This window comes from Rhagoletis zephyria, unplaced genomic scaffold (assembly GCF_001687245.7).
Source record: "Rhagoletis zephyria isolate East Lansing unplaced genomic scaffold, Rhagoletis_zephyria_1.1 Rzeph_scaffold_00170, whole genome shotgun sequence".
Taxonomy (NCBI): domain Eukaryota; kingdom Metazoa; phylum Arthropoda; class Insecta; order Diptera; family Tephritidae; genus Rhagoletis; species Rhagoletis zephyria.
The window spans coordinates 199,274-221,145 of NW_016157254.1; the positions used below are offsets into that span (position 1 = coordinate 199,274).

Consider the following 21,872-nt stretch of genomic DNA (forward strand, 5'->3'; position numbering starts at 1 on the left):
TTTCAGACATGGTGTCAAAGAGAAAGATGCTCAGTATGCTTTGACATTTCATCATGAATAGACTTACTAACGAGCAACGCTTGCAAATCATTGAATTTTATTACCAAAATCAGTGTTCGGTTCGAAATGTGTTTCGCAAACCCAATTGCTGCGAACGGCGACGAATCGACATTTCACGGTCTTCAGCAACACTCTCAGAAACAGACGCAATATTCTCTTCTGTACGCACTGTACGCATTCGTGTGGTTGGTTTAATGTCCAATAAAGTAAACTGAGTGCGAAACTTGGTCACAATCGCATTAATTGTTTGCTCACTTGGTCGATTATGTAGACCATAAATCGGACGTAAAGCGAACCGAACACTGATTTTGGTAATAAAATTCAATGATTTGCAAGCGTTGCTCGTTAGTAAGTCTATTCATGATGAAATGTCAAAGCATACTGAGCATCTTTCTCTTTGACACCATGTCTGAAATCCCACGTGATCTGTCAAATACTAATGCATGAAAATCCTAACCTCAAAAAAATCACCCGTTAGTAGAATCGGGGCGGCGATAGTGGCAACAGCGCGTCATTCCAACACGCCATTCAATAAAATTTGACATTTGGGTGCAAATTAATCTCGCGAAAGCAGTGTCCACGACATTTGCCTTGACACGTATGTATGTATATATATCCACTGCTATTATGCCAATGACGTTGAATAATATTGAGCTGTTGTTGTTGCTGTTATTGCATTGTCGGTGTTGGCGATAAAGTATGGCTGTTAGCGACAGCTATAACTTGGATGGACTACACAGACACCGCAGCCTTAACGCTGTCAACTGACGGGCACAACTGTCAAACTGATTTATGCAATGAGTGGAGCAACAAGCTGACAACCGCAGCGATAGCAAAAACGCCTTTGCAGCTGACAGCAGGATTGCCACTGAGGAAAAAACTACTTACCATGCACTTGAAAAAAATCGACCAAATCTGGAAAATATCTACCAAAAACATTTTCTGATTGTTTTAATAAAAACTATAGCTTTGTTCTATTTTTTTAGTTATTTCATTAAAAATTAAAATTTTTACTAAGGAACTTTTTATTTAACTATTGACATGGTATTTGAGATAGTATTAACGGCAGTATATAGCCTGAAATACATTTAGAAAAATTCTAAAAATTTTCGTCTAGAAATCGAACTTTTTACTCTGAACTTCAAACACAATTTTGAGTATGCAGTTTTATAGCCCATGGAATTTTAGTATAACCAACATTTTTAAATTCTTTTTTGCCGCCGGTCTTTTGTGATTTTTTTTTTCATTTAACAATTGCCATTTATAAAAACTGTAGTTGATTTTTTAAGCAAAAAATTACAGTGAGTATTTAGTAATTACTAGTTACATGCCTGTCCATTTTTTTTCGTTTTATTTAAAGAAACATCTACATAAAATATCTAGGCAATCATAAGCTCAGAATTTTAATAAAATGAGTTTCGAATGGAGCACGATATACATACGTATGACCACGTTAAAAAAACAACCTGCAATGCGACCGGGATAAGTCTCAAATTTTGGTATTTGATATAGTAATGATCCTCCATGAATCTCTCCTCTCTAGGACAATTCTGTGAAGTTCCGCGTCGAGCCTTTAGTTTTACCATAGGAATTACACGTAAGAAAATGAGTTACTTCCTTTTGAGGGCAGTATAATTTTCTGGGATCAATGAAAACACTCGAAACTGTAATAGTACATTGATTACATGCCATTTAAGTATTATGCAGGCTCAGATTATTTAAATTCCTAAATTACCCTTTCTTAATCCCTATTTTGGTCAAATTATTATATAGCAATATTTTATTTTGAACTTAAGGAATCTGAGCCTGCATAATACTTAAATGGCATGTAGTCAATGTACTCTTACAGTTTCAAGTTTTTTCATTGATCCCAGAAAATTATATTGACCTCAAAAGGAAATAACTTATTTTCTTACGTGTAATTCCTATAGGAAAACTAAAAGCTCGACGTGGGACCTCTTAGAATTGTCTTATAGAGGGGAGATTCATTACTATATCAAATGCTAAAATTTTAGTCTTATTCCAGTCGCATTGCAGCATTTTTTTTACGTGGTCTAATGTACATATGTAGATATATAAAAAATATGCATTAAAGCATTTGGAAATTAATGAACCAGAGTCGACTACACTTTTCATTAAAAATTTATAACTACGAAAAATAAAATACTTTAACAAAAATCTACCAAAATGAACAAAAATTTACCTTTTTACTAACCCAATTTTTTTCTGAGAAATTTTGGTAATAATTTACCAAAGTGGCAACCCTGGCTGCCAGTAGATTAACCCATGTAAATGTGAATATGAGAGTTCTAAGTAGTAGGGTGTGGTGAAACTTTTGGTCATGCAGTTAAAGTTGTGCCACTGAGGAGCTCCATGTTCGATGCAATAAACGACCTATGCGTTCGATAGGGCCAGTGGAACCACGATAAAATATTTAAAAGCAACAACAATTTGAAAGCTTTGTGAACACATTTAATAAATGGTACCTAGTTTTACTCGAAATTAAACATTCTTTTCGAAGTAATGTCTAAAAGAGACTATTTTGTTTTTAAATTCTGGAAAAAAATGTTGTAGAAGTGGGAAAAATAATAAAAATTTGCATAAATTTCTGACTTATTCCAAAAAATTTTCTACATATTTACAATGACCTCACAAAACTTATAATTTCTTTAAATTCTATAAAAAAAAAAATTAGTTAAAAAATAACCGAGCTAAAAATTGATTAGTGCCGAAACCCATGCCAAATGATCTTTTAAGAATATGCTGAGAATTTGAGGACGTTAGAAATATTTTGAAAACAGTTTCGTGAATTACTCGGCCAGCTCTACGATCTGTACTAGGTAACACCGTATAATTGTAGGGAAATCTATTTTTCAAGAAAGCAATTGAAACAAATTGTACAAATAATATTTACTTCAGCCGCTTTTCATTGAAGGTGAGTTTTCTGATATCTTTACGACCAATTACATGTAAAATGCGCTTCGGTCAGTGTGAACACCAGCAGCTCCACTTTACTTGGCTCGGCTTTCTGTGTAAACTCACCCTTATACGATGTTTCCACGATTCGTAATTTGCTCTCTACATAAATAGTTCGCTAAGTAATTCGTGAATTACTCTGTTTCCACGGAACATTCGTAACTCGTTTGTCAGCTCTACTTCTAGTTATTGTTCTTTGCTATTTATTATTGTTATTCTGTAAATATCGAAGATGGAGAAAAAATTTCAGTTACCATCAAATATTTTAATTTATATATACAATATTTTATTAATTACTAGAAGTACTAGAAAAAGTGCCTGCAAATGGGACCAAACCGGTGAAAAGGCCGTGATAGAGCTATGGAGAGAGAAAATGCTTTTTCCCAACAACTGAGCCTTCTTTCGGATGCAAGTGATAGACTCGTTGCATTCAAAAGATGCGGTTCCTCTAAAAGAACCAAGTGCTTCTTTTGGAGATGCAGTATTACTGCAGAGGATACATTAACCTTTCCACTTATTCTAGTTGTAGCCATCAACCTCCTCGACGTGATAACTTTTCTGATAATTTCTGTTTTTGTTTTCCACGGTAATAATTCGTCTTCGTTATTTGGTTTTGCTTTAAAATTTCGATATATTTCCGTAAATATTAGAGAAGGTTCATCATTTGCATGGTAATTCGATCTGAACTACCTACAGATGAGGTAATTCGCATTCAAAATTTTGTATGGCGAATTACGTATTCGAAGGGTAATTGGGTAGCAAATGACGAATGGGAGAGCGAATTACGAAAAAAAATTTCCATCGATAACTTAAATCTGTGACACACAATGGCTAGAGGCGTCGCCTGAGTGCATTCTTTCATATATTTATGTATGTGCCAGTTTTACCGTTATATATTTTTTTATCTACTCGTTTATTTTATGGGGTCTGCATGCTTTATTTAAATTTAAAAAATTAAATTACTATACCGTTTTAAAAATCTGAAAATTCACTGCGGGAAATTTTTTTATTCTCTTTTTTCTTCGCCTTCTCGTTTTTGCCGTTATAAGTTTTGAAAAAGGTTTTGAATGAACCATTATATCACATGCCTAGGCAAGTTTTGAAAGAATATGTCGATACTAATTTTTATTAAAACAAAAGTCGAAATCAGCTTCATATAGAAACAGTGTCATCGTTAATTAAGAAAGAGATGTTCTTAAATATCATAACTTTACGACACTCACTTGAGTATTTATTTTATTATATTTTAATTTGAATTATTTGTTTATCAAAATATAGTTTATTCCTTAACAAACACTAAATGAAAATAAGTTTAATCTTTGAACCTGCTAGGTGCTAGAACACCTATCCCCCCCTTGGCTACGCCACTGACTTAAGCAATCAAAATTTGCGTAATTACTTCGGCTTTCCTTTACAGTGTGAGATATATTTAAATAAATAATTTTTTTCATTAAAAAATTTCATTTTTATATTTTCTTATAATTTTGTTTTTATAAAATATGCACTGTTTAATTGTTGTTTTTTTGTTACAAAAAAAAATAGAAAATGAAAACAGTGTATAATAAATAAAAAATATAAAAACATTAAATTTTTATTGCAAAAAATTATTTATTTAAATCTTTCTCACATTCTAATACAAAGCCAGGGTAATTACGCACATTTTGCTTACTTAACTGATTTTCTCCGGCAAGCGGTTTATTAACTGCAAAAAATAAAAAAAAATCTTTGTGAGTTTATATCGATAAAAATATCGATAATGAAAACTTGATTTAGACCCAAGAATTTCGAAAATCCTCCTGAAATAGTTCCCAGATTGAGTCTCTGTGCCTCAATCTACTATATCCTTTATGTACTTGATAATTACCTTTACATTAATCTTTCTTCCTCTATCTTCATCTTTACTTTTATCGGTATCTACATCCTCATCTCTTACTTGATATTTATCTTTATTTTTACCTTTATATTTATTATTTTCCTCATGTACACATTCCCTTCACCTTTACTCCTTTATACATATGTGACACGTAAAGTTAAAAGGGACCTACGGTCAGAAAAAATCGGTTTTCACTTTTTCATCGGCTCTTATAGTAAACTCTTTCCAATGCAATAAACCGCAGCTTTCTAGCTGCATTAGTTTTTTCACAATTTTACTTCAAAGTTAGGTACTTTCACAAAAAAAAAGTACAAAAAAATCAAATCTGACAAACTATTCTGAAATTAATCAAATTCGCTTGAAACTAGTTACTCGGGGGTTTTCGAACATCGGATTCGTAATCACTGACCTCGTTTTCGGTGTCAACGACATTTTTGAGTTTCACATGAATCCGAACAAAATTTAAATTTTTTCCGCCATATTGGATCCGCCATTTTGAATTTTTAAAAACGAACATCGGATTCGTAATCAGCGACACCAAAAACCCCCGGGTATTGAGTTTCAAGCGATTCCGATCAATTTTTAAAAAAGTCATCCGCCATATTGGATCCGCCATTTTGAATTTTGGGAAACTAACATCGGATTCGTAATCAGATTTTATCTTTACGCATCTTTGTTTTTGTTTTTAATTTTACATTTATCCTTTTCTTTATCTGTGTACATTAGGTTGGTCCAAAAACAGTAAAGTCGGAATTGTAATGCTCTCACCCCCTAGGATTGTTCTTATCGAAACAAGTATACCCCTATTTTTTTTTTAATTTGAGATCAAAAAATATTTAGAGGTCGCTCAAAGCGCTTAAAGTTTTCCATGTATTTTTATATGAGAAAAATAATTTTTTTCGTAGAATTGGTATAGAATTCTTGAAAGTCAATATTTTTCGATCGGAAAACTCTGGTTATCTTCAGGAGACTTTCAATAATAATACCCAATTGTTTATTTAGCCATTTTGTAATACTAACGATTTTTTATTGGTCGCCCCATTGCCTTTTTTGGGGTTTTTGGCGGACCTATAAATTATAGTTGCAATGAGAAAATGGTTAAGTAAATGATTGGGTATTATTATTGGGAATCTCCTGCAGATAAACAGAGTTTTCTGGTAGAGAAATATTGATTTTTAAATATTCTATACTATTTCTACGAAAAGTTGTTGTTTTCCCCATATAAAATACATGGAAAACTTGGTGCGCTTTGAGCGACCTCTAAATATTTTTTGATTTCAAAATAAAAAATAAGGGTATATTTTGTTCGGTACAGAACAATCCTAGGGGGTGAGAGCATAAAAATTCCGACGTTACTTTTTCGCATGCATTTTTGGACCACCCTAGTGTACATACTCACCTTTACTTTCATTCTTGTATTGGTCTTTATCTAAGTCTTATTCTTAAACCTTTTATTAGCACGTTTTTTGGACATACATATATTTAAGAAGCTCTTGTTTCCGTCCCAACCATGTGTGCAATTTCCGTTGAATTTGCCAGCTCCCAACCAACCAACCGCCGCTAAAGAAGTTTCACTTCACAAATGTACGATTATAACGGGTGATTTTTTTGAGGTTAGGATTTTCATGCATTAGTATTTGACAGATCACGTGGGATTTCAGACATGGTGTCAAAGAGAAAGATGCTCAGTATGCTTTGACATTTCATCATGAATAGACTTACTAACGAGCAACGCTTGCAAATCATTGAATTTTATTACCAAAATCAGTGTTCGGTTCGAAATGTGTTTCGCAAACCCAATTGCTGCGAACGGCGACGAATCGACATTTCACGGTCTTCAGCAACACTCTCAGAAACAGACGCAATATTCTCTTCTGTACGCACTGTACGCATTCGTGTGGTTGGTTTAATGTCCAATAAAGTAAACTGAGTGCGAAACTTGGTCACAATCGCATTAATTGTTTGCTCACTTGGTCGATTATGTAGACCATAAATCGGACGTAAAGCGAACCGAACACTGATTTTGGTAATAAAATTCAATGATTTGCAAGCGTTGCTCGTTAGTAAGTCTATTCATGATGAAATGTCAAAGCATACTGAGCATCTTTCTCTTTGACACCATGTCTGAAATCCCACGTGGTCTGTCAAATACTAATGCATGAAAATCCTAACCTCAAAAAAATCACCCGTTAGAAAGCTTCCCAGGGCAGAGTGTGTATGTTAGTTATTGGATCACTTCCATGCCGATTAAAAAACTTGACACCTTCCCACAATAGTTCTTTGATTTTAGAGATCTTTCACCTGGTGTTTGCATTTTAGGACCTTAACCTAACCCAGTATACCCAAAAGTTATGTCCACTTCATACATTTTTTCACGGTGTTAAAGTCTCAATTTTTTTACCAAAAATCCTATTTAAAAAACGTTGACTGCAAACATAATTCTCGTCTACCTTAAATGTGTATATATGTACATGTATGCAATGAAATTTAGGAAACAATTTTCTTCATAGAACATGTTAACCACTTAACTCTTACTTGTGGTAGATTGCACATGCCATATGTTGGGCGATGATGCTATGGTAAAAAATCTTTAGAATCGGAACCAATAAAAAACCAGGGAAATTCACGACAACGGCCCCAAGCTCAAAAGTGTTTGTATGAATACATACCGGCGCTTGGCGCACAATATCTCGTATACGCTAAATTCGATAACCACGTATGAGGTGCTACAAAACAAAATTTATTTTGGTTACGCTGTCTTAATGCTTGCCCACTTCACAAATTTAATGGAAATGAATAATTCAGCTAGAAAAAGGTTTTGGCGAAAATAAGTTTTTTGCTTTTTTGCGAAATTTTCTAGATATCTTATACGTGAGAGTGCATTTGGCATATACGATTTATATAATTTATATTTTAATTTATTTTATAATTTTTTAATGAATTAGCACCATTTAAAAAAGCCTCATTACAGTAAATGTGAATTCTGTATGTCAATTTATAGACCTAATTCGCTATTTTATGGCTGTATTCTGTATCTGTATTCTCTTTATCGCTGAATCGATATTTTTTGATTTCTTTACTCATAAATTCAACACTAATGTGCTGTCATTTATATGAGTATATAACTGATTTCCGAGGCATTCAAGCTTAATTAAATACGTTTCTTGCTGTCACATTGCTACTGAATGCTGTCAAAGCTTGTAAATTTAATATGAGGCCACCCAATAACTTAGCCCCTTTACGGGAATTAACTGAGAATATGACACACATATATGCATACATACATACATACAGACATAAAAACTTCTGCAGCAAGCTTTCAAAAATAGTTTTGCTACACGAAGTGCCAAGGCCGCGCTTGCGACGCTTGATTCGTGAATCGTGTTGGCAATGCCATTTCAGCTGTCATAAATCTGTCACCAAGCATTGCCATTAACCAGCTTAACGCTCACTAATTTTACTATTTTTCTTATACTTGTTTAATTTTATTATACTTTTATCGTGCTTCTATTCCGCTGAATGGCTGGCGTGTTGACCGTAATTAGTTTTGTGTGCGCATGCAAATAAAATGTATAAAATGTTTCAAATACAACAATACAATGGGGGTATGTACATGTGTACATATATGTGCATGTGTGCTGAGCTGCAAGCCGCAATTTGCGTTAAAAGAAAAATTTCACATGCCCGCGCTTGGCATTGTTGGAATTAATAAATTCGTTTAATTCCTGATTTTTTTTTGATTCAGCTAAAATTAGTTCCTTTCTTTTAATTTATATACTATTACTTATGCATGTAGTTGTTGGAGCGTGTTATAGTTAATACGGTTGCTGTTGCTATTGCAGTTACTGTTGTATTGCTGTTGTTGTTGGCGTGCGCGCCAGTAACAAATAATTCCTATTCACAATTTTTTTCCAGCTTTCCAGCAACTTTGTTAACACCTTGCACGCAACTGACGGAAATTTCTTGAGCTGCAACAAATCTGTGGTGGCATGAATTTTGCCGCGGCGGCAGCAAGTCACAGCAAGAAGCTAACTCACTTTGCCTGTCAGGTAGTCTACTTGGCGTATGTATGTTGATCGCCCCTTAATAACTACCATAGCCGTACATGTATACAGTATATTTTGCTTAGCTGCCCATCCTTCTTCGCACGAAAAACTTGTGCGTTTAACCGAAAAAAGCACTTAAGCGAATTTTCTTTACTACTTCAATGAGGAAGGTATCCGAATCCCTATGAAACCAAATAATGGAGGAGCACTTACCATATAGAAATTACTGCAAGATAAATTTTTTCCGAATGGTATCTAATTATCTATATAACTACATAAAATAATTGCCGTTTTCGTTGTTCTGCGAGATGAGCAAAATAAATAATAGGTTGTAAAATTAGGGTAAGTGCAGAGCCAGTGCAGGTAAACGTAATACTTTCTTTGATAATTGATTAATAGTTGCAAATTTTTAAGGCAGGTATCGCTAATGTGCAGGTATGTTGAATGCAAGTATCGGAGCAGTTTCCTTATAAATGTTGAAAATAATGCCGCTGACGCGCATTTTGGGATAGGTATCTTAAATGTGCACTTAAGCACAAAGGCAGCAAAGCAAAATATACTGTATGACTCAAATGTCTTTCCATATAACTAAGTACATAGTATGTATACGGAGGCATGCATGCATGCATCTGAGCCAGTTTACTTACAGCCAACCTTCTTGCCTATCTTTGCATAGCAACACTCCTCCCCTTCTATGTTTTTGTTGTTGTTGCCTTCTGTTATTATTTTAGTGCACTCAGTGTACTCCTTTTTTTTACCATGCAATGCATTTTTAATTTATTGCTACCTTTATCCACCTTCAACTCATTGTGTGCAACTGCAACTGCATTGTGTTTAAAATTTATTATTATTTATCGTCGGTTTTCGTGTTTGGCGCAGGCGGAAAGTAGTATACTGTCTAGGGGGCAAAAGCGCACTCAAACAAAACTAATATACACTCACATTCACTACAACCAACTGTAGACACACGTCTATAAACAACGCCATAAATAATTTTAAATGTATGCGCATATTTTCAAATTTAAACCAAACGCATGCGTCTGTATGTATGTATACTATCTGTTTTAAATTATGAGCCTTTACTTAAACAGTAAAACAAAAAATATGGCATAATAAACAAAAAATATAATAAGAGAAAATTAAAATAATCAGGGTTCAAAAAATGCAATTAAAAATGTAAATATTTTGATAGGGAACTCCAACTTTATTGCATTTTTAATTACTCAGCCACATACAGTCAACGTAAAAAATATGAATACCCTGACGTTTTAACGATTTTATTTATTTATATTTTCCATACCAAATTTTTTTCATTTGTTATATAAATATAGGTCATTGAACAGCAAAAAGCAGGGGCACCAATTTTTTTACTTTGATATAAAACTCAAAAAATACCAAAAAGAAATTATTAAAATTTTCAACTTTTCAATTCGATTTAAAATCTCTAAAAATTACCTTTGATTTTCGGGAACCTTTTTTTTGTCGAGGGTGTTGTGAATATAACTAGGGAAGACAAAAATATGCAAATGCATATTATGACACAAAGTACATATTTTGCCGAAAAAGCACAAAAATGATTATTTTGCTAATAAGTTAATTAATTTTGGCATAACAGGTCAATTCAATAAGTTTTCCAGTAAGTACATGCAGCGAGAGTGTAAAAGAAAAATAGAGAGTAAAACTGAGAGCAAGAGAAAACTATCAGAAAAAGTTATTGAACGTCAAACTATTAAAAACTTGCAACTTAGCAATTTTGACACTTTCTGACGGTTAAGTTTTGGCACGCAATTCTCTCTTTAATTGGGAATAGTTTCCATCGTCATAAAAAAAAAAATATACATTAGATTTAAATTGTTCATCGATATTTTAATTTCACTAATTATGTTTCATCAAATCATCATCTTAAACAATTTGTTTACATTTGAATTTGAAACATAACCTTACTTTTTGACTCCTGCAAATTCCTGATAGTAAAATTTTTACTAGCAAAAATTTTGGGTTATTGAATGTATTTCCAATAGGCGTTTAACATTCAAGGAAGGTGGAAGTGCGATATCTGTGTATCTGCAGCCATTTGGATGTCTTAGCGTTACTTTTGAGCTTTTATTAAAACCTTGTGTGTAATTACTTGTTTAAGTTAAGTTGCAGTAAATTTCTGTTGTTACACTAAGTAGTGAACGATTGTATTGATTTTTAATTTCTACTCACATCTTGAGAGATTTGTACGAAAGGTGTTGGATTTTTTGAGCGGTAAGTGCTTGGCATTATCTCCATGATTGGTATTAGTTTATAAAATGGAGGGTGCTTCGGCGACAGAGTTGAGCAGTGACCCGGGTGGCGCTGAGGATAGCTTTTATGACTCAAATGCGTCTCTTGAGGGCCTACCAAATCCAAAAAGGCGAAGGCATAGGAAAAATAGAAAATTGAAGATAGATGTAGAAGAGGCTAAGAAATTGCCCGAGATGCAGGGTATGTTGGTCCCTAAGGGCACCTCTGTGCGAGACGTTCTTGCGAAGAAGGGAAATACGATGATTGTATCCAATACAGAAATTAAAGACAATCTCGTTTTGGAAGCTGCTGGTACAGACAAAGTTGTGCAAAATGGTGGTGCTACTAGGAAAATTCAGAGTAACGTAACCTCAAATGCAGTGGTGGAAAGTGAGGTTGGCAGCAGTGATGTACGAGCTAACCCGACTTCGCCAGTTATGGCGGGAGTGTCGGGCGACGCCGAGCGCGTAGTTGTTGGCAACGTAACCTCCAATATTGAAGGCTTGAGTATGGGGCAAGGAGAAAATTTTGTACAGAGCGGTAGTGGTTTGGGTTCTGGGGTGGTTCCTAATAAGGAGGGAATTATGTTTCCAGCGGATTACAGGGGAGTGGTTGCTGTCCTCTTGGACACATCGCAATGACAATTGTTCGCGAATAATAATATGAAAAATGGTGTATTCCTATGGAACTAGGCCTGGGTAACGGCGCAAATTTTTTGGCTCTGACACACTAACTCCAGCGCCACTGTCGGAATCAGCACAGTGTGTTGGCGCAATTGCGCCTCTTCAGGCTAAAGCTTATTTCCTTTATTGCTGCACGTTGCACCAAAGTGAATTAATACAAGGTTATATCGGTTGAGAAAAAACTCAAGTATACCCAAGTTCAAAACCCAAAAATACAACAAACCCATCATTTTCACATTCAGAAGGACCGCGACGAATTCTAGCTGTGCTGCACATTTTACAAGAGACACTTCTATTTCGGGTGTTCTTTGCGACACCCGCTGTTGTCAGTGTTCCGGTGTTGAACTAAGGTGAATTAATACAAGGTGGTATCGGTTGGGCAAAAACAAGCCAAGTTCAAAACCCAAAAATACAACAAACACATAATTTTCACATTCAGAAGGACCGCGGCTAATTTTAGCAGCACCACCTTGTAAAAATTCGCCTTGTGCTGCACATTTTACAAGTGTCACCTCGTTTTGTGTGTTCTTTGCTGGTTCCTTGCGCCGCCCGGTGTTGTTAGTGTTCCGGTGTTGCTGGCGCCATTGCGTCACAGAGTTGCGAAAATCGGTATCGGCGCCAGTAACTCAACTCTCGGTATCAGCACAATGGTGCGGCGCCGCACTGTGTTACCCACGGCTATATGGAACAAAATCAATCACTTTTGTATAGAGGGTGTTGATGAGGTACGAGCAGTCGGTAGGACGCTTTATAAGATAGTTTCTCTATCTGTGAAAGCTGCAAATGAATGTTTGAATAATGTAAATCTTATTAGGGCCAACATAAGACCCTTCATCCCTAGATCCTTTGTTGAAACTTGTGGGGTTGTGCGGTATATACCAGAGGCTATGACTGATGTGGAGATTCTGGAAAGCATCAAATCTGATATTAAAGTGACTGCAGTGTATAGGCTAAAGAGACGGGATAGAGAGGATAGGAACAAATTTTTAACCACTCAGACGGTGAAACTAACCTTTGGAGGTAACCAGTTGCCTGATAGTGTGCAAATCTACTTCACGTGCTGTAAGGTATTACTGCACGTTAAGCAGTGTTACAATTGTGGCCGTTTGGGGCATACGCGACTTGGGTGTAGGTCCAAAACTCGGTGCATCATGTGTGGGATTGAGGGTAAGTGTAATGAGAACTGTGCGAATAGGAAGTCTATTTTGTGTGGTGACGAGGTTGAGGTCTCGGTGAACAGCCGTGTATGCCCTAGTTGGAAGAAGGAGAAAGAGATTGTCGAGGTGACGACGATTAAGAAACTTACGAAGAAGGAGGTATATGAGTCGTACTCGCAGTTTAGTTCGATTAATCGGTTTGAGGCTTTAGCTGACTATGAGAATGCTTTCCCTGTTTTGGGTAAGGGTGCGTCAAATATTATTAATGAAGATATGGAGGTTAACAAGCGTTTAGTTAAGATAAGATATAATACGGTTGTTATAAGATCTGGGCGATCAGATAGAGTTTTGTATCCCAGAACACCAAAAGTTCTCGCGTGGGAAAAAACTGGGTGGTCAAAAGTGTCGGAGATTGACAAGATTATCAATGCACTATGCAACAGATTTCGTTTTAACAAAGATGATCCGCTCATCTCGGTTATTGCTGCACTGAAGTATAATGATGGAGAGGGTGAAGCCATCGATGAGAGAATGGACAGGGTGAGAAATAATAATATTACTTGTGGTGAAAGTTCTGCGATATAACTGCCAGAGTCTTAAAACTAATAAAAGTTATATTGACAGCTTCATTATACATAATCAGATAGATATTGATGCACTACAAGAGATTACATGTAATTTGACAATTTGTTGTGTGTAGATTTCAAAGTTGTTTGTATTCTTGAATGCTCACGAAAATGTTCTGTTGTTGGGGGACTTTAACGCGAGAATGATTAGGTGGGGTGATACTGTGGACTCCCTAAAGGGGAGAGTGTTGGGTGAACTTCTTGGGTGTTCTCAAATGCGTTGTTTGAATGATGGGTCCAAGACGTATTTTAGGCACTCAGTGTTGACGGGTGGCGGACACAGCAGTGTCCTTGATCTTACTTTTGCGAATATTCCGGCTGGTGTAGGGTGGATGTGCAAAGCGATGTATGTCGGTGGGAGCCATCACTGTCCCATTATTGTAGATGTAGGTGGTAGCTCAAAGCAGCCTTTTCATTTTGTATCTAAACATTTATTGAACAGGGAACTAGGAAAAATCAATGGTGTTAGCAACATTCAGGGGTTGACTGAGTCCTTTGCTGAAGCCAGGCAAATAAATAAATAAATTTAAACACTCTCCCAAATCTTGGTGGAATGATGCACTGGCCAAAGAATACAGACTTCTTAATGCAGCGCGGTGTAAAGCAAGAAGGACTAACAAAATTGAAGACATTGAGAAAGCTTGTAGGTTGTTGGAGAGGTGGAAAGTACTGGTCAAGGAGGCGAAAAAAGCAAACTTCCTTGACGCTGTTGAGGAACTGAGTGCGCAACCAAACACGAGAAGGGCCTGGTTCTTCATCAATAATGTAAAAAATATGAACAGGAATTCGGTGTCGGAGTGGCATACTTAAATTTTCTTAGTAATCAGGTAGTCAATGTTAACTCCCCTTCACTTGATGTCATGGTGGTCAGTTTACAATCTGCATCTGGTTTGCAAGCTTTGTATTGTGGCGGGGTTTTTCCACAGCTTTCGGTGTATATCTCTAAGAAAAAATCGTCGGCTGGTGGATACGATAAAATCGCGTATAGAATGTTGAAGGCGATTCCTGAAGGAGCATGGGCGTCTGTTGTTTGGTTGTTGCAGTTTCATTTTGATGAGAACCAAATTGAAGACTCGTGGCGTTGAATAAGGATTGTCCCGATTCCGAAGGGTAATGCCAGTGTAGATGAGATTGAAAATTTCAGACCCATCTCTTTAATTTCTGTTATGATAAAAAGCATTAACATGGTGGTCAAGGAGGTGCTCACTGAATACCTGGAATCAAATCAGAATATTCCTTCTAGATGTTTTGCCTATAGGACGAATAAGTCAATGGCTACGTGTTTAAATGAATGTTTGCAGGTCATTGGTAGTGAAAAGTATAAGAGGAAGGTTTTTGTCTGTGCTCTCGATCTCTCTAATGCGTATAATTGTGTGGATATTGTCAAGTTAATCAAATTGCTCAATGAATATGGTGTTCATCCAAAAATCTATATTTGGATGTACAACTTTCTACATAGGAGGACTCTGATTTTGGGAAAGAGTGAAATTGTGGTGGAGAATGGGTTGCCTCAGGAGAGTTGCCTATCTCCAAGCACTCACATCTTTCAATTTGCGGATGATTTTCTGCTTGTCTCCACCTGCAGAACGACTGCAGGAGCCCTTAAAAATTTACAAGAGAAGCTTGTTTAGTTCAATAGTGCGTGTTTTGGCCTATGTTTAAAAATTAACATTGTAAAAACAAAGTTTATGTACATGGTGAGGGGCTGTAGAAACTCTTTTTCCTTAAGGCTGGAGAAGGGTAATATGGATCAGGGGAGACAGTTGAAATTTCTTGGAAGGATTGTTTGTGCTTCTGGTGCATTGAGGGACCACGTTATAAAAATCAGGAAGGAAATTGTTCCGGCGACCAACCTAATAAAGCGCCTTACCTCTATTAAGGCTGGTCTGGCACCTTAATGTTAAAAAAAAAAAAACAGCATGTGTTGCGGCGAATTGCGGGTGAAACTCGTCTTTGTTCCAAATTAAAAGCGTTTGATAAACATTAAATTCAATTGTCTTTATTCACTAACAATAGCGCTAAATTTGTACAATAATTACTGCGGGTAAAGCGTTAGATAAACTACGAAATATTAAGCGGGTGAACTTCGCGGAGATTGCGGAAAAACGATGCTTAGCGAGCGGGTATTAACAACGAGTGATTATAAATGTGCAAAAATGTACAAACCAAAAAGGGCATAACAAAAAGAACGTCAAAGTCGTTAACCCGTATGCGCTTACATTGCTGACATTAACCATTATGTGATCATACAACTAATAAACTTGAGAAAATGCATACATGAACTCAACATACCGCCGCGCTTGAACTATCTTGATACGTTCAATATAAAAGTTACAAATGCATAAACAATTTAATACTGGCAGAAATTCAAATTAAAATTATAGATAAGTTACTATATACTAGACTTCTTCATGAAATATATCTCCTTACGTTGGTAAGAGGCAGAGCTTAATTATGGGCCGAATTAGTTCGCCTTGCGGTGTCTTCAACGTAACCACTATTACGCGCCCATCACTGTTGCCAGCGTCCACTTCGTCGGAGGGGTAGGCTCGTTGCAGACCGCAACCACATCACCTTCTTCGATGTTGCGCGAGGAACGAAACCACTTGGTGCGACGCTGTAGACTGACGAGATACTCGTCTCTCCAACGTCGCCAGAAATGTCGCCTCATGGCAGGAATAGTTTGCCACCGCTGACGAAGATTTCCACAGAACCCTTGACCCTCAGGTTCTGGGATTGGCTTCAGTGGTTCGCCAATAACAAAATGACCAGGAGTTAGGTCCTCTAAGTCATCAGCAGCTGCAGAGTTGTCACAGAGCGGGCGGGAGTTTACGCAGGCCTCTACTTCTGTCAACAGCGTGTTGAACTCTTCATAGGACAGTAGAGTTGCACCCAGTACGCGTTTCAGGTGATACTTAATGCGCTTGACGCCTGTTTCCCAGTATCCACCCATATGAGGTGCAGACGGAGGGTTGAAACGCCACTCGATGTTTGAGTCGGCAAAGAACGAACGTAGTTTAGCATCTTCCATGCACCGCTGGAATGCAATTCGAAGTTCTTTCTCAGCGCCGACGAAATTCGTGCCGTTGTCAGACGACATGACTCTGCAGTAGCCCCGGCGGCTTATGAATCTTTTGAGCGCATTCAGAAACGCTGGTGTTGACAGGTCTCCAACAAACTCCAAGTGCATGGCACCAGTGCACATGCATACAAATGAGCAAATGTAGCCCTTGGTCGCCTTCGCTCCTCTACCATGGGTGAACTTATATAAGTAAGGTCCAGCGAAGTCGACAGCGGTGCGGGTAAAGCAACGAGCGTAGGTGGTACGAGTTGCAGGTAAATCTCCCATAGATTGTGTGGCGAGATTGCGGTTTAAACGGGTGCATTTCACGCATTTATGATATATGCTACGTATAAGGCTGCGAGCACCAATAAGCCAGTATCGGCGTTGCAAGACGGTCTGCATAATGCGGGGTCCAGAGTGTAACGTGAACTCGTGAATATCGTGGACGATTAATTTTGCAAGCGGAGAGTTTTTTGGCAGGATGACTGGGTGCCTTACATCAGGCGTAACTGCAGCATGCTTCAAACGACCTCCAACACGCAAGACGTTTTTCTCATCGAGGTATGGCTGCAAGCGCAAAAGACTGCTGCGAAGCGGGATTGGCCTTTTTGCGCTGCAAAGAGAGATTTCGTTAGAAAAATAGAATGATTGGGTATACCTGATCAGGCGCAGTTCAGCTTCGGATAACTCTTGACAACTCGGAGGACCGAATCGCCTAGCAGCATTGAGCCGAGTATTCACTCGAGCGTTGACAAAGAACCTTAGCACGTAAGCGATGACACGGCGCAGTTTGGAAAACGACGAATACTTCAGCATTATAGGCCAGTGCTCGTTTGAGCTCGTAACATGAGCAACGACTTTGCTTCGAACGCCTATCTCGGTTGTGTGCTGTTTAGACGAGGTTTGTTTCCAGAACTGGTCAGTGCTCTTCAAGAATTCGGGGCCCGTCCACCACAGTTGTTGATGCTGCAGCTCAGATGGAGTTATACCTCTCGAGGCACAATCGGCTGGATTCAGTTCCGAGCGGACATGGTTCCAACACTCAGGAGGAAGAATTTCCTGAATGTCAGCGACCCGATTGGCGATGAACGTCAGCCATTTGCTAGGATGCGCTTGTATCCACGCCAACGTGATTGTGGAGTCCGTCCAGGCATACAGCGGATAGCGGAGATCGTCCCAACTGTGTAACACGCTTTGCACCAACTTAGCAGCGAGATGCGCAGCGCATAGTTCTAGACGGGGCAGCGTTGTTGTTTTAAGCGGCGCTACTTTGGACTTCGACGAGATCAGCGCAACAGTGACCCGGCCGTCGGGTTGCAAGGTGCGCGCGTACATAACGGCGGCGTAAGCTCGTTCGGACGCGTCAGCAAAGATATGCAGCTCAGTGAATGATCCAGTTGCACCTGAGCCAATCCAGCGAGTTACCTTCAAGTTCGAAAGAAGTTGCAGCTCCGAGCGATGTTCCAACCACTTCATTGCAGTAGAGTCAGGAATGACGTCATCCCAACCAACATTGTTACGCCAAATCTCCTGGAACCACATTTTCGATCTTATCGTCGCTGGAGCGAGCAGTCCCAGAGGATCGAAAAGCGTGCTAGCATCAGATAGAAAGGTTCTCTTCGTTAAAATAGCGGGTGGCTTCTTCAAATTAACCACGAACGTTAGGTAATCCTCTGCTGTATTCCACACTAGACCCAAAGCATGGACATCCTCACCGTCGACTAAGTAGTGAGATATTGTTTTCGATGCATTTGATATTTTTTCGCAAAGTTCCGCACAATTCGATGCCCACTTTCGAAGCTCGAAGCCACCTTCTTTCAGGATTTCGGAGACATTTTGCTGTAAAAGTAGCAGCTCTTCTTTGGACGATGTACCAGTGATGAGATCGTCCATGTAAAAGTCTTTGTGGATGACAGCAGAAGCTTTCTCACAAATGTGCGAATATTTTGCGGTTTGTTGTAGCGATCTCACAGCTAGATGAGACGCGGCTGCCACGCCGTAAGTTACGCGCAGCATACGATAGTCTTGTATGGGTAAACTCGGATCTCGACGCCATACAATTCGCTGTAGATCAATGTGCTTCGGTGCTACGCATATTTGGCGGTACATTTTCGCAATGTCCGCGGTCAGTGCATAGCGATGCGTTCTAAAACGCGTTAAAATTGAAAATAAGTCCTGCTGCAGTTGAGGACCGACAAATAATGCGTCGTTCAGCGAATTTCCGGTGGCAGTTTTAGCCGACGCGTTGAAAACGACCCTCAGCTTAGTGGTAACGCTCGAATCCTTTACAACAGGGTGATGCGGCATGTAAAACATTTGATTCGTTGATTCTGGTGCGAGCTCCATATGATTCATGTCGAGAAGTTCCTGCATGAACTCATTGTAGCGTAGCCGCAGGTCGTCGTCCCGAGCAAGGCGCCTCTCGATGCGTAGTAGGCTTTGGACAGCATAACTTCGCGAATCGCCCAGAAGTACGTCGGTCTTCAGCGGCAGTTCAACTACAAAGCGACCGTCAGGTGCTCTTTGGTGCGTTGTTTCGAAGAGTTCTTCGCAGTGACGCTCTTCGTATGTGAGGTGGGTCTTTTGCGGAGCTTCTTCTAACTCCCACAGTCTAGTAAGAGCTCTATCCAACTGGACATCGCAGTGCAGCGACTGTAGGCGAGGTGCAGCAGGTTCTATTCCGTCGACGCTTCCAAATAGCGTCCAACCAAAGACAGTGCGCTGAGTCATCGGCGTACCAGGTGGACCCTTACGGACTTCTGAGCAAAGGAGCTGTTGCATGACGTCCATACCAACCAGAATGTCGATACGCCCGGGTTTCATGAACTGCGGATCGGCTAAGAATAAGCCTTGCACATGCGGCCACGCTAAAACTGACAAAGTCTGTGTGGGCAAGTCGCTTGTAATCTTGGGTAAGATTAACGCGTTGATAGGGAAGCATTCATCTAAACAATAAGACGACAATGAAAGTAATACCTCACCTCTAGAGCGGCCTCCTTGCGACGAACCGATGCCAGTAATGGATACTGCGGACGCTTTTCGTGGTAGACCTAGACGTTGTACACATGCCTCAGTTACGAAGGACGCATGCGAGCCGGAATCAAACAGCAAGCGCGCGGTTTGCCAATGACCACAACAATCGCGGACTTTGACTAGGGCGGTAGCCAATAGCACAGTTCTGTCTTTTGGACGCGGCGGGTTGGAGCTAGCATTCAAATACGAGGATGTCCATGCAGCAGCGGAGCCTGTGGACGAGGCGATAGCGGATGAAGTGTTTGCGTTTGATTGTAGTGCGGCATTCGGTGCGAGAGGGGATGGCGTGACAGGAGACGCATTGTAGACAAAATGAGCGGTGGTTGTGACGTTAGTTGTAGAGGAGGCATTATGCAGCAGCGTGTGATGACGTTGCTGGCAGATCCTGCATGCAGAGGAGCTATTACATTTTGCCTTGTAATGACCGGAGCTTAAGCAGTTCGTACACACGCGCGCTTCTCTGACAAACTTCGATTTCGCGTTTGAGTCCAGGTTGCGAAACTTATCACAACTATATATTTTGTGAGGACCTTTACAATAGGTACAACCTGAGCTGTTTTGTTCCTGCACTGCGTGAAACACATTCGTGGACTTGCTCGCTGAAGTGGTTTTACCCTTGGTGGGTAGTGATGTTGACGACGAAAGCATGGCCAGAGACCGACACCTAACTTCCAAAAACGTGGACAGCTGCTCGAACGACGGAGGCTCATCACTGACGAGTGATAGCTCCCACTGTTTACGCGTCTCGAATGCTAATTTGTTTACTACTTCGTGTACCAACCAATCGTCCCAAAACTCTACTGGTCGACCTAAAGCCTTAAGTTCGCGTATGTGTTGTTGAAATGCGTCGATTACACTTTTTATTGTGTCAGCAGTATCACTAGTAGCCTTTTTAACATCGGCTATAGCTCTGAGATGCCCTTCCACTATTACCCGCATGACCTTATAGCGCGATTTCAAAAGGTCCCAAGCTTCATCGTAATTAGCGTCACATATTTTGAAGCCACTTATAATTTTTAACGCGTCACCTTTCAAACAACTACGGAGATAGTGCAGCTTTTGTCCGTGCGACAATGCGGCATTACTATCCACCAGCGAAGAAAATGCATCAAAAAAACCAATCCATTCTGTGGAGTCACCCGAGAATGTAGGCAGCTCCATTTTGGGCAGACGTATCGATGCAGACACTGGCATTTGAGCGGGCGAGGGGTGTGATTCGGTACGACACTTCTGTACGCGATTAAAATTGGCTAAAGCCGTAGAATACCAAGTCTCGGCTTGAATTCGCACATTTTCTTCGACCTCTGTATTATCACTTCCGCACGAGAGTTCTACCGCGTCATGAGCGGTATTGAAACGAGCCCACTGTTCGTTAAGGAGTTGCAGATAACTTTTAACACTTTCTGCGTCCATTAAAAATGCTTCGTCAGTGCTCTTAGCCATATATCGCTTGATGGCATTGAGCGCAGAATCGCGCGTTTTAACGAAGTTCGACATTTTTCGTTTTGCTTTTTACGAGTCGTTCGTAGGTCACATATTTAATATTTGGCACTTGCAAAGGGCAATTGAAGGACGCGTTAGGTTTATAGAGGTTCTTAAGGTTAAAGGAAGGACGACCGCACCAATGTAACAAACGATTTAATGCGCTGAAATCGGCTCTATTTGTTTAAAATCCACGCACGTGATTTTTTTTAGCCTTAAAGTAACTTGCCGTAATTACTTAACTGGGGTTGCACTTTTGTGTTTAGCAGGGATCGCAATTATAGCTCTAGTATTTTGTTTTAGTTCACTTGCGGGTAGCACTCTGTTTTCTTTAGTTTTTATTTGCGGATTATAAACTCAAGACTTTTTCTCGTACGTATGTATGTATGTACGTATATTTAATATTCACACAAACTAGCAAGCGGAATTAGCAAATCCGGCTCGAAGGACCAGCATATGTTGCGGCGAATTGCGGGTGAAACTCGTCTTTGTTCCAAATTAAAAGCGTTTGATAAACATTAAATTCAATTGTCTTTATTCACTAACAATAGCGCTAAATTTGTAAAGCGTTAGATAAACTACGAAATATTAAGCGGGTGAACTT

General features: G+C 39.1%; 1 protein-coding gene across 1 annotated transcript; it reads right to left on the minus strand.

Annotated features, from left to right (window-relative positions):
- Nucleotides 1-16,189: 16,189 nt before the first annotated feature.
- Nucleotides 16,190-21,283, minus strand: LOC108356160 (uncharacterized). Its single transcript, XM_017607293.1, has 2 exons — nt 17,412-21,283; nt 16,190-17,366 (listed from the first exon to the last, which is right to left on the minus strand). The coding sequence occupies exons 1-2, from the start codon at nt 21,281-21,283 to the stop codon at nt 16,190-16,192; spliced, it is 5,049 nt and encodes a 1,682-aa protein (XP_017462782.1).
- Nucleotides 21,284-21,872: the final 589 nt, after the last annotated feature.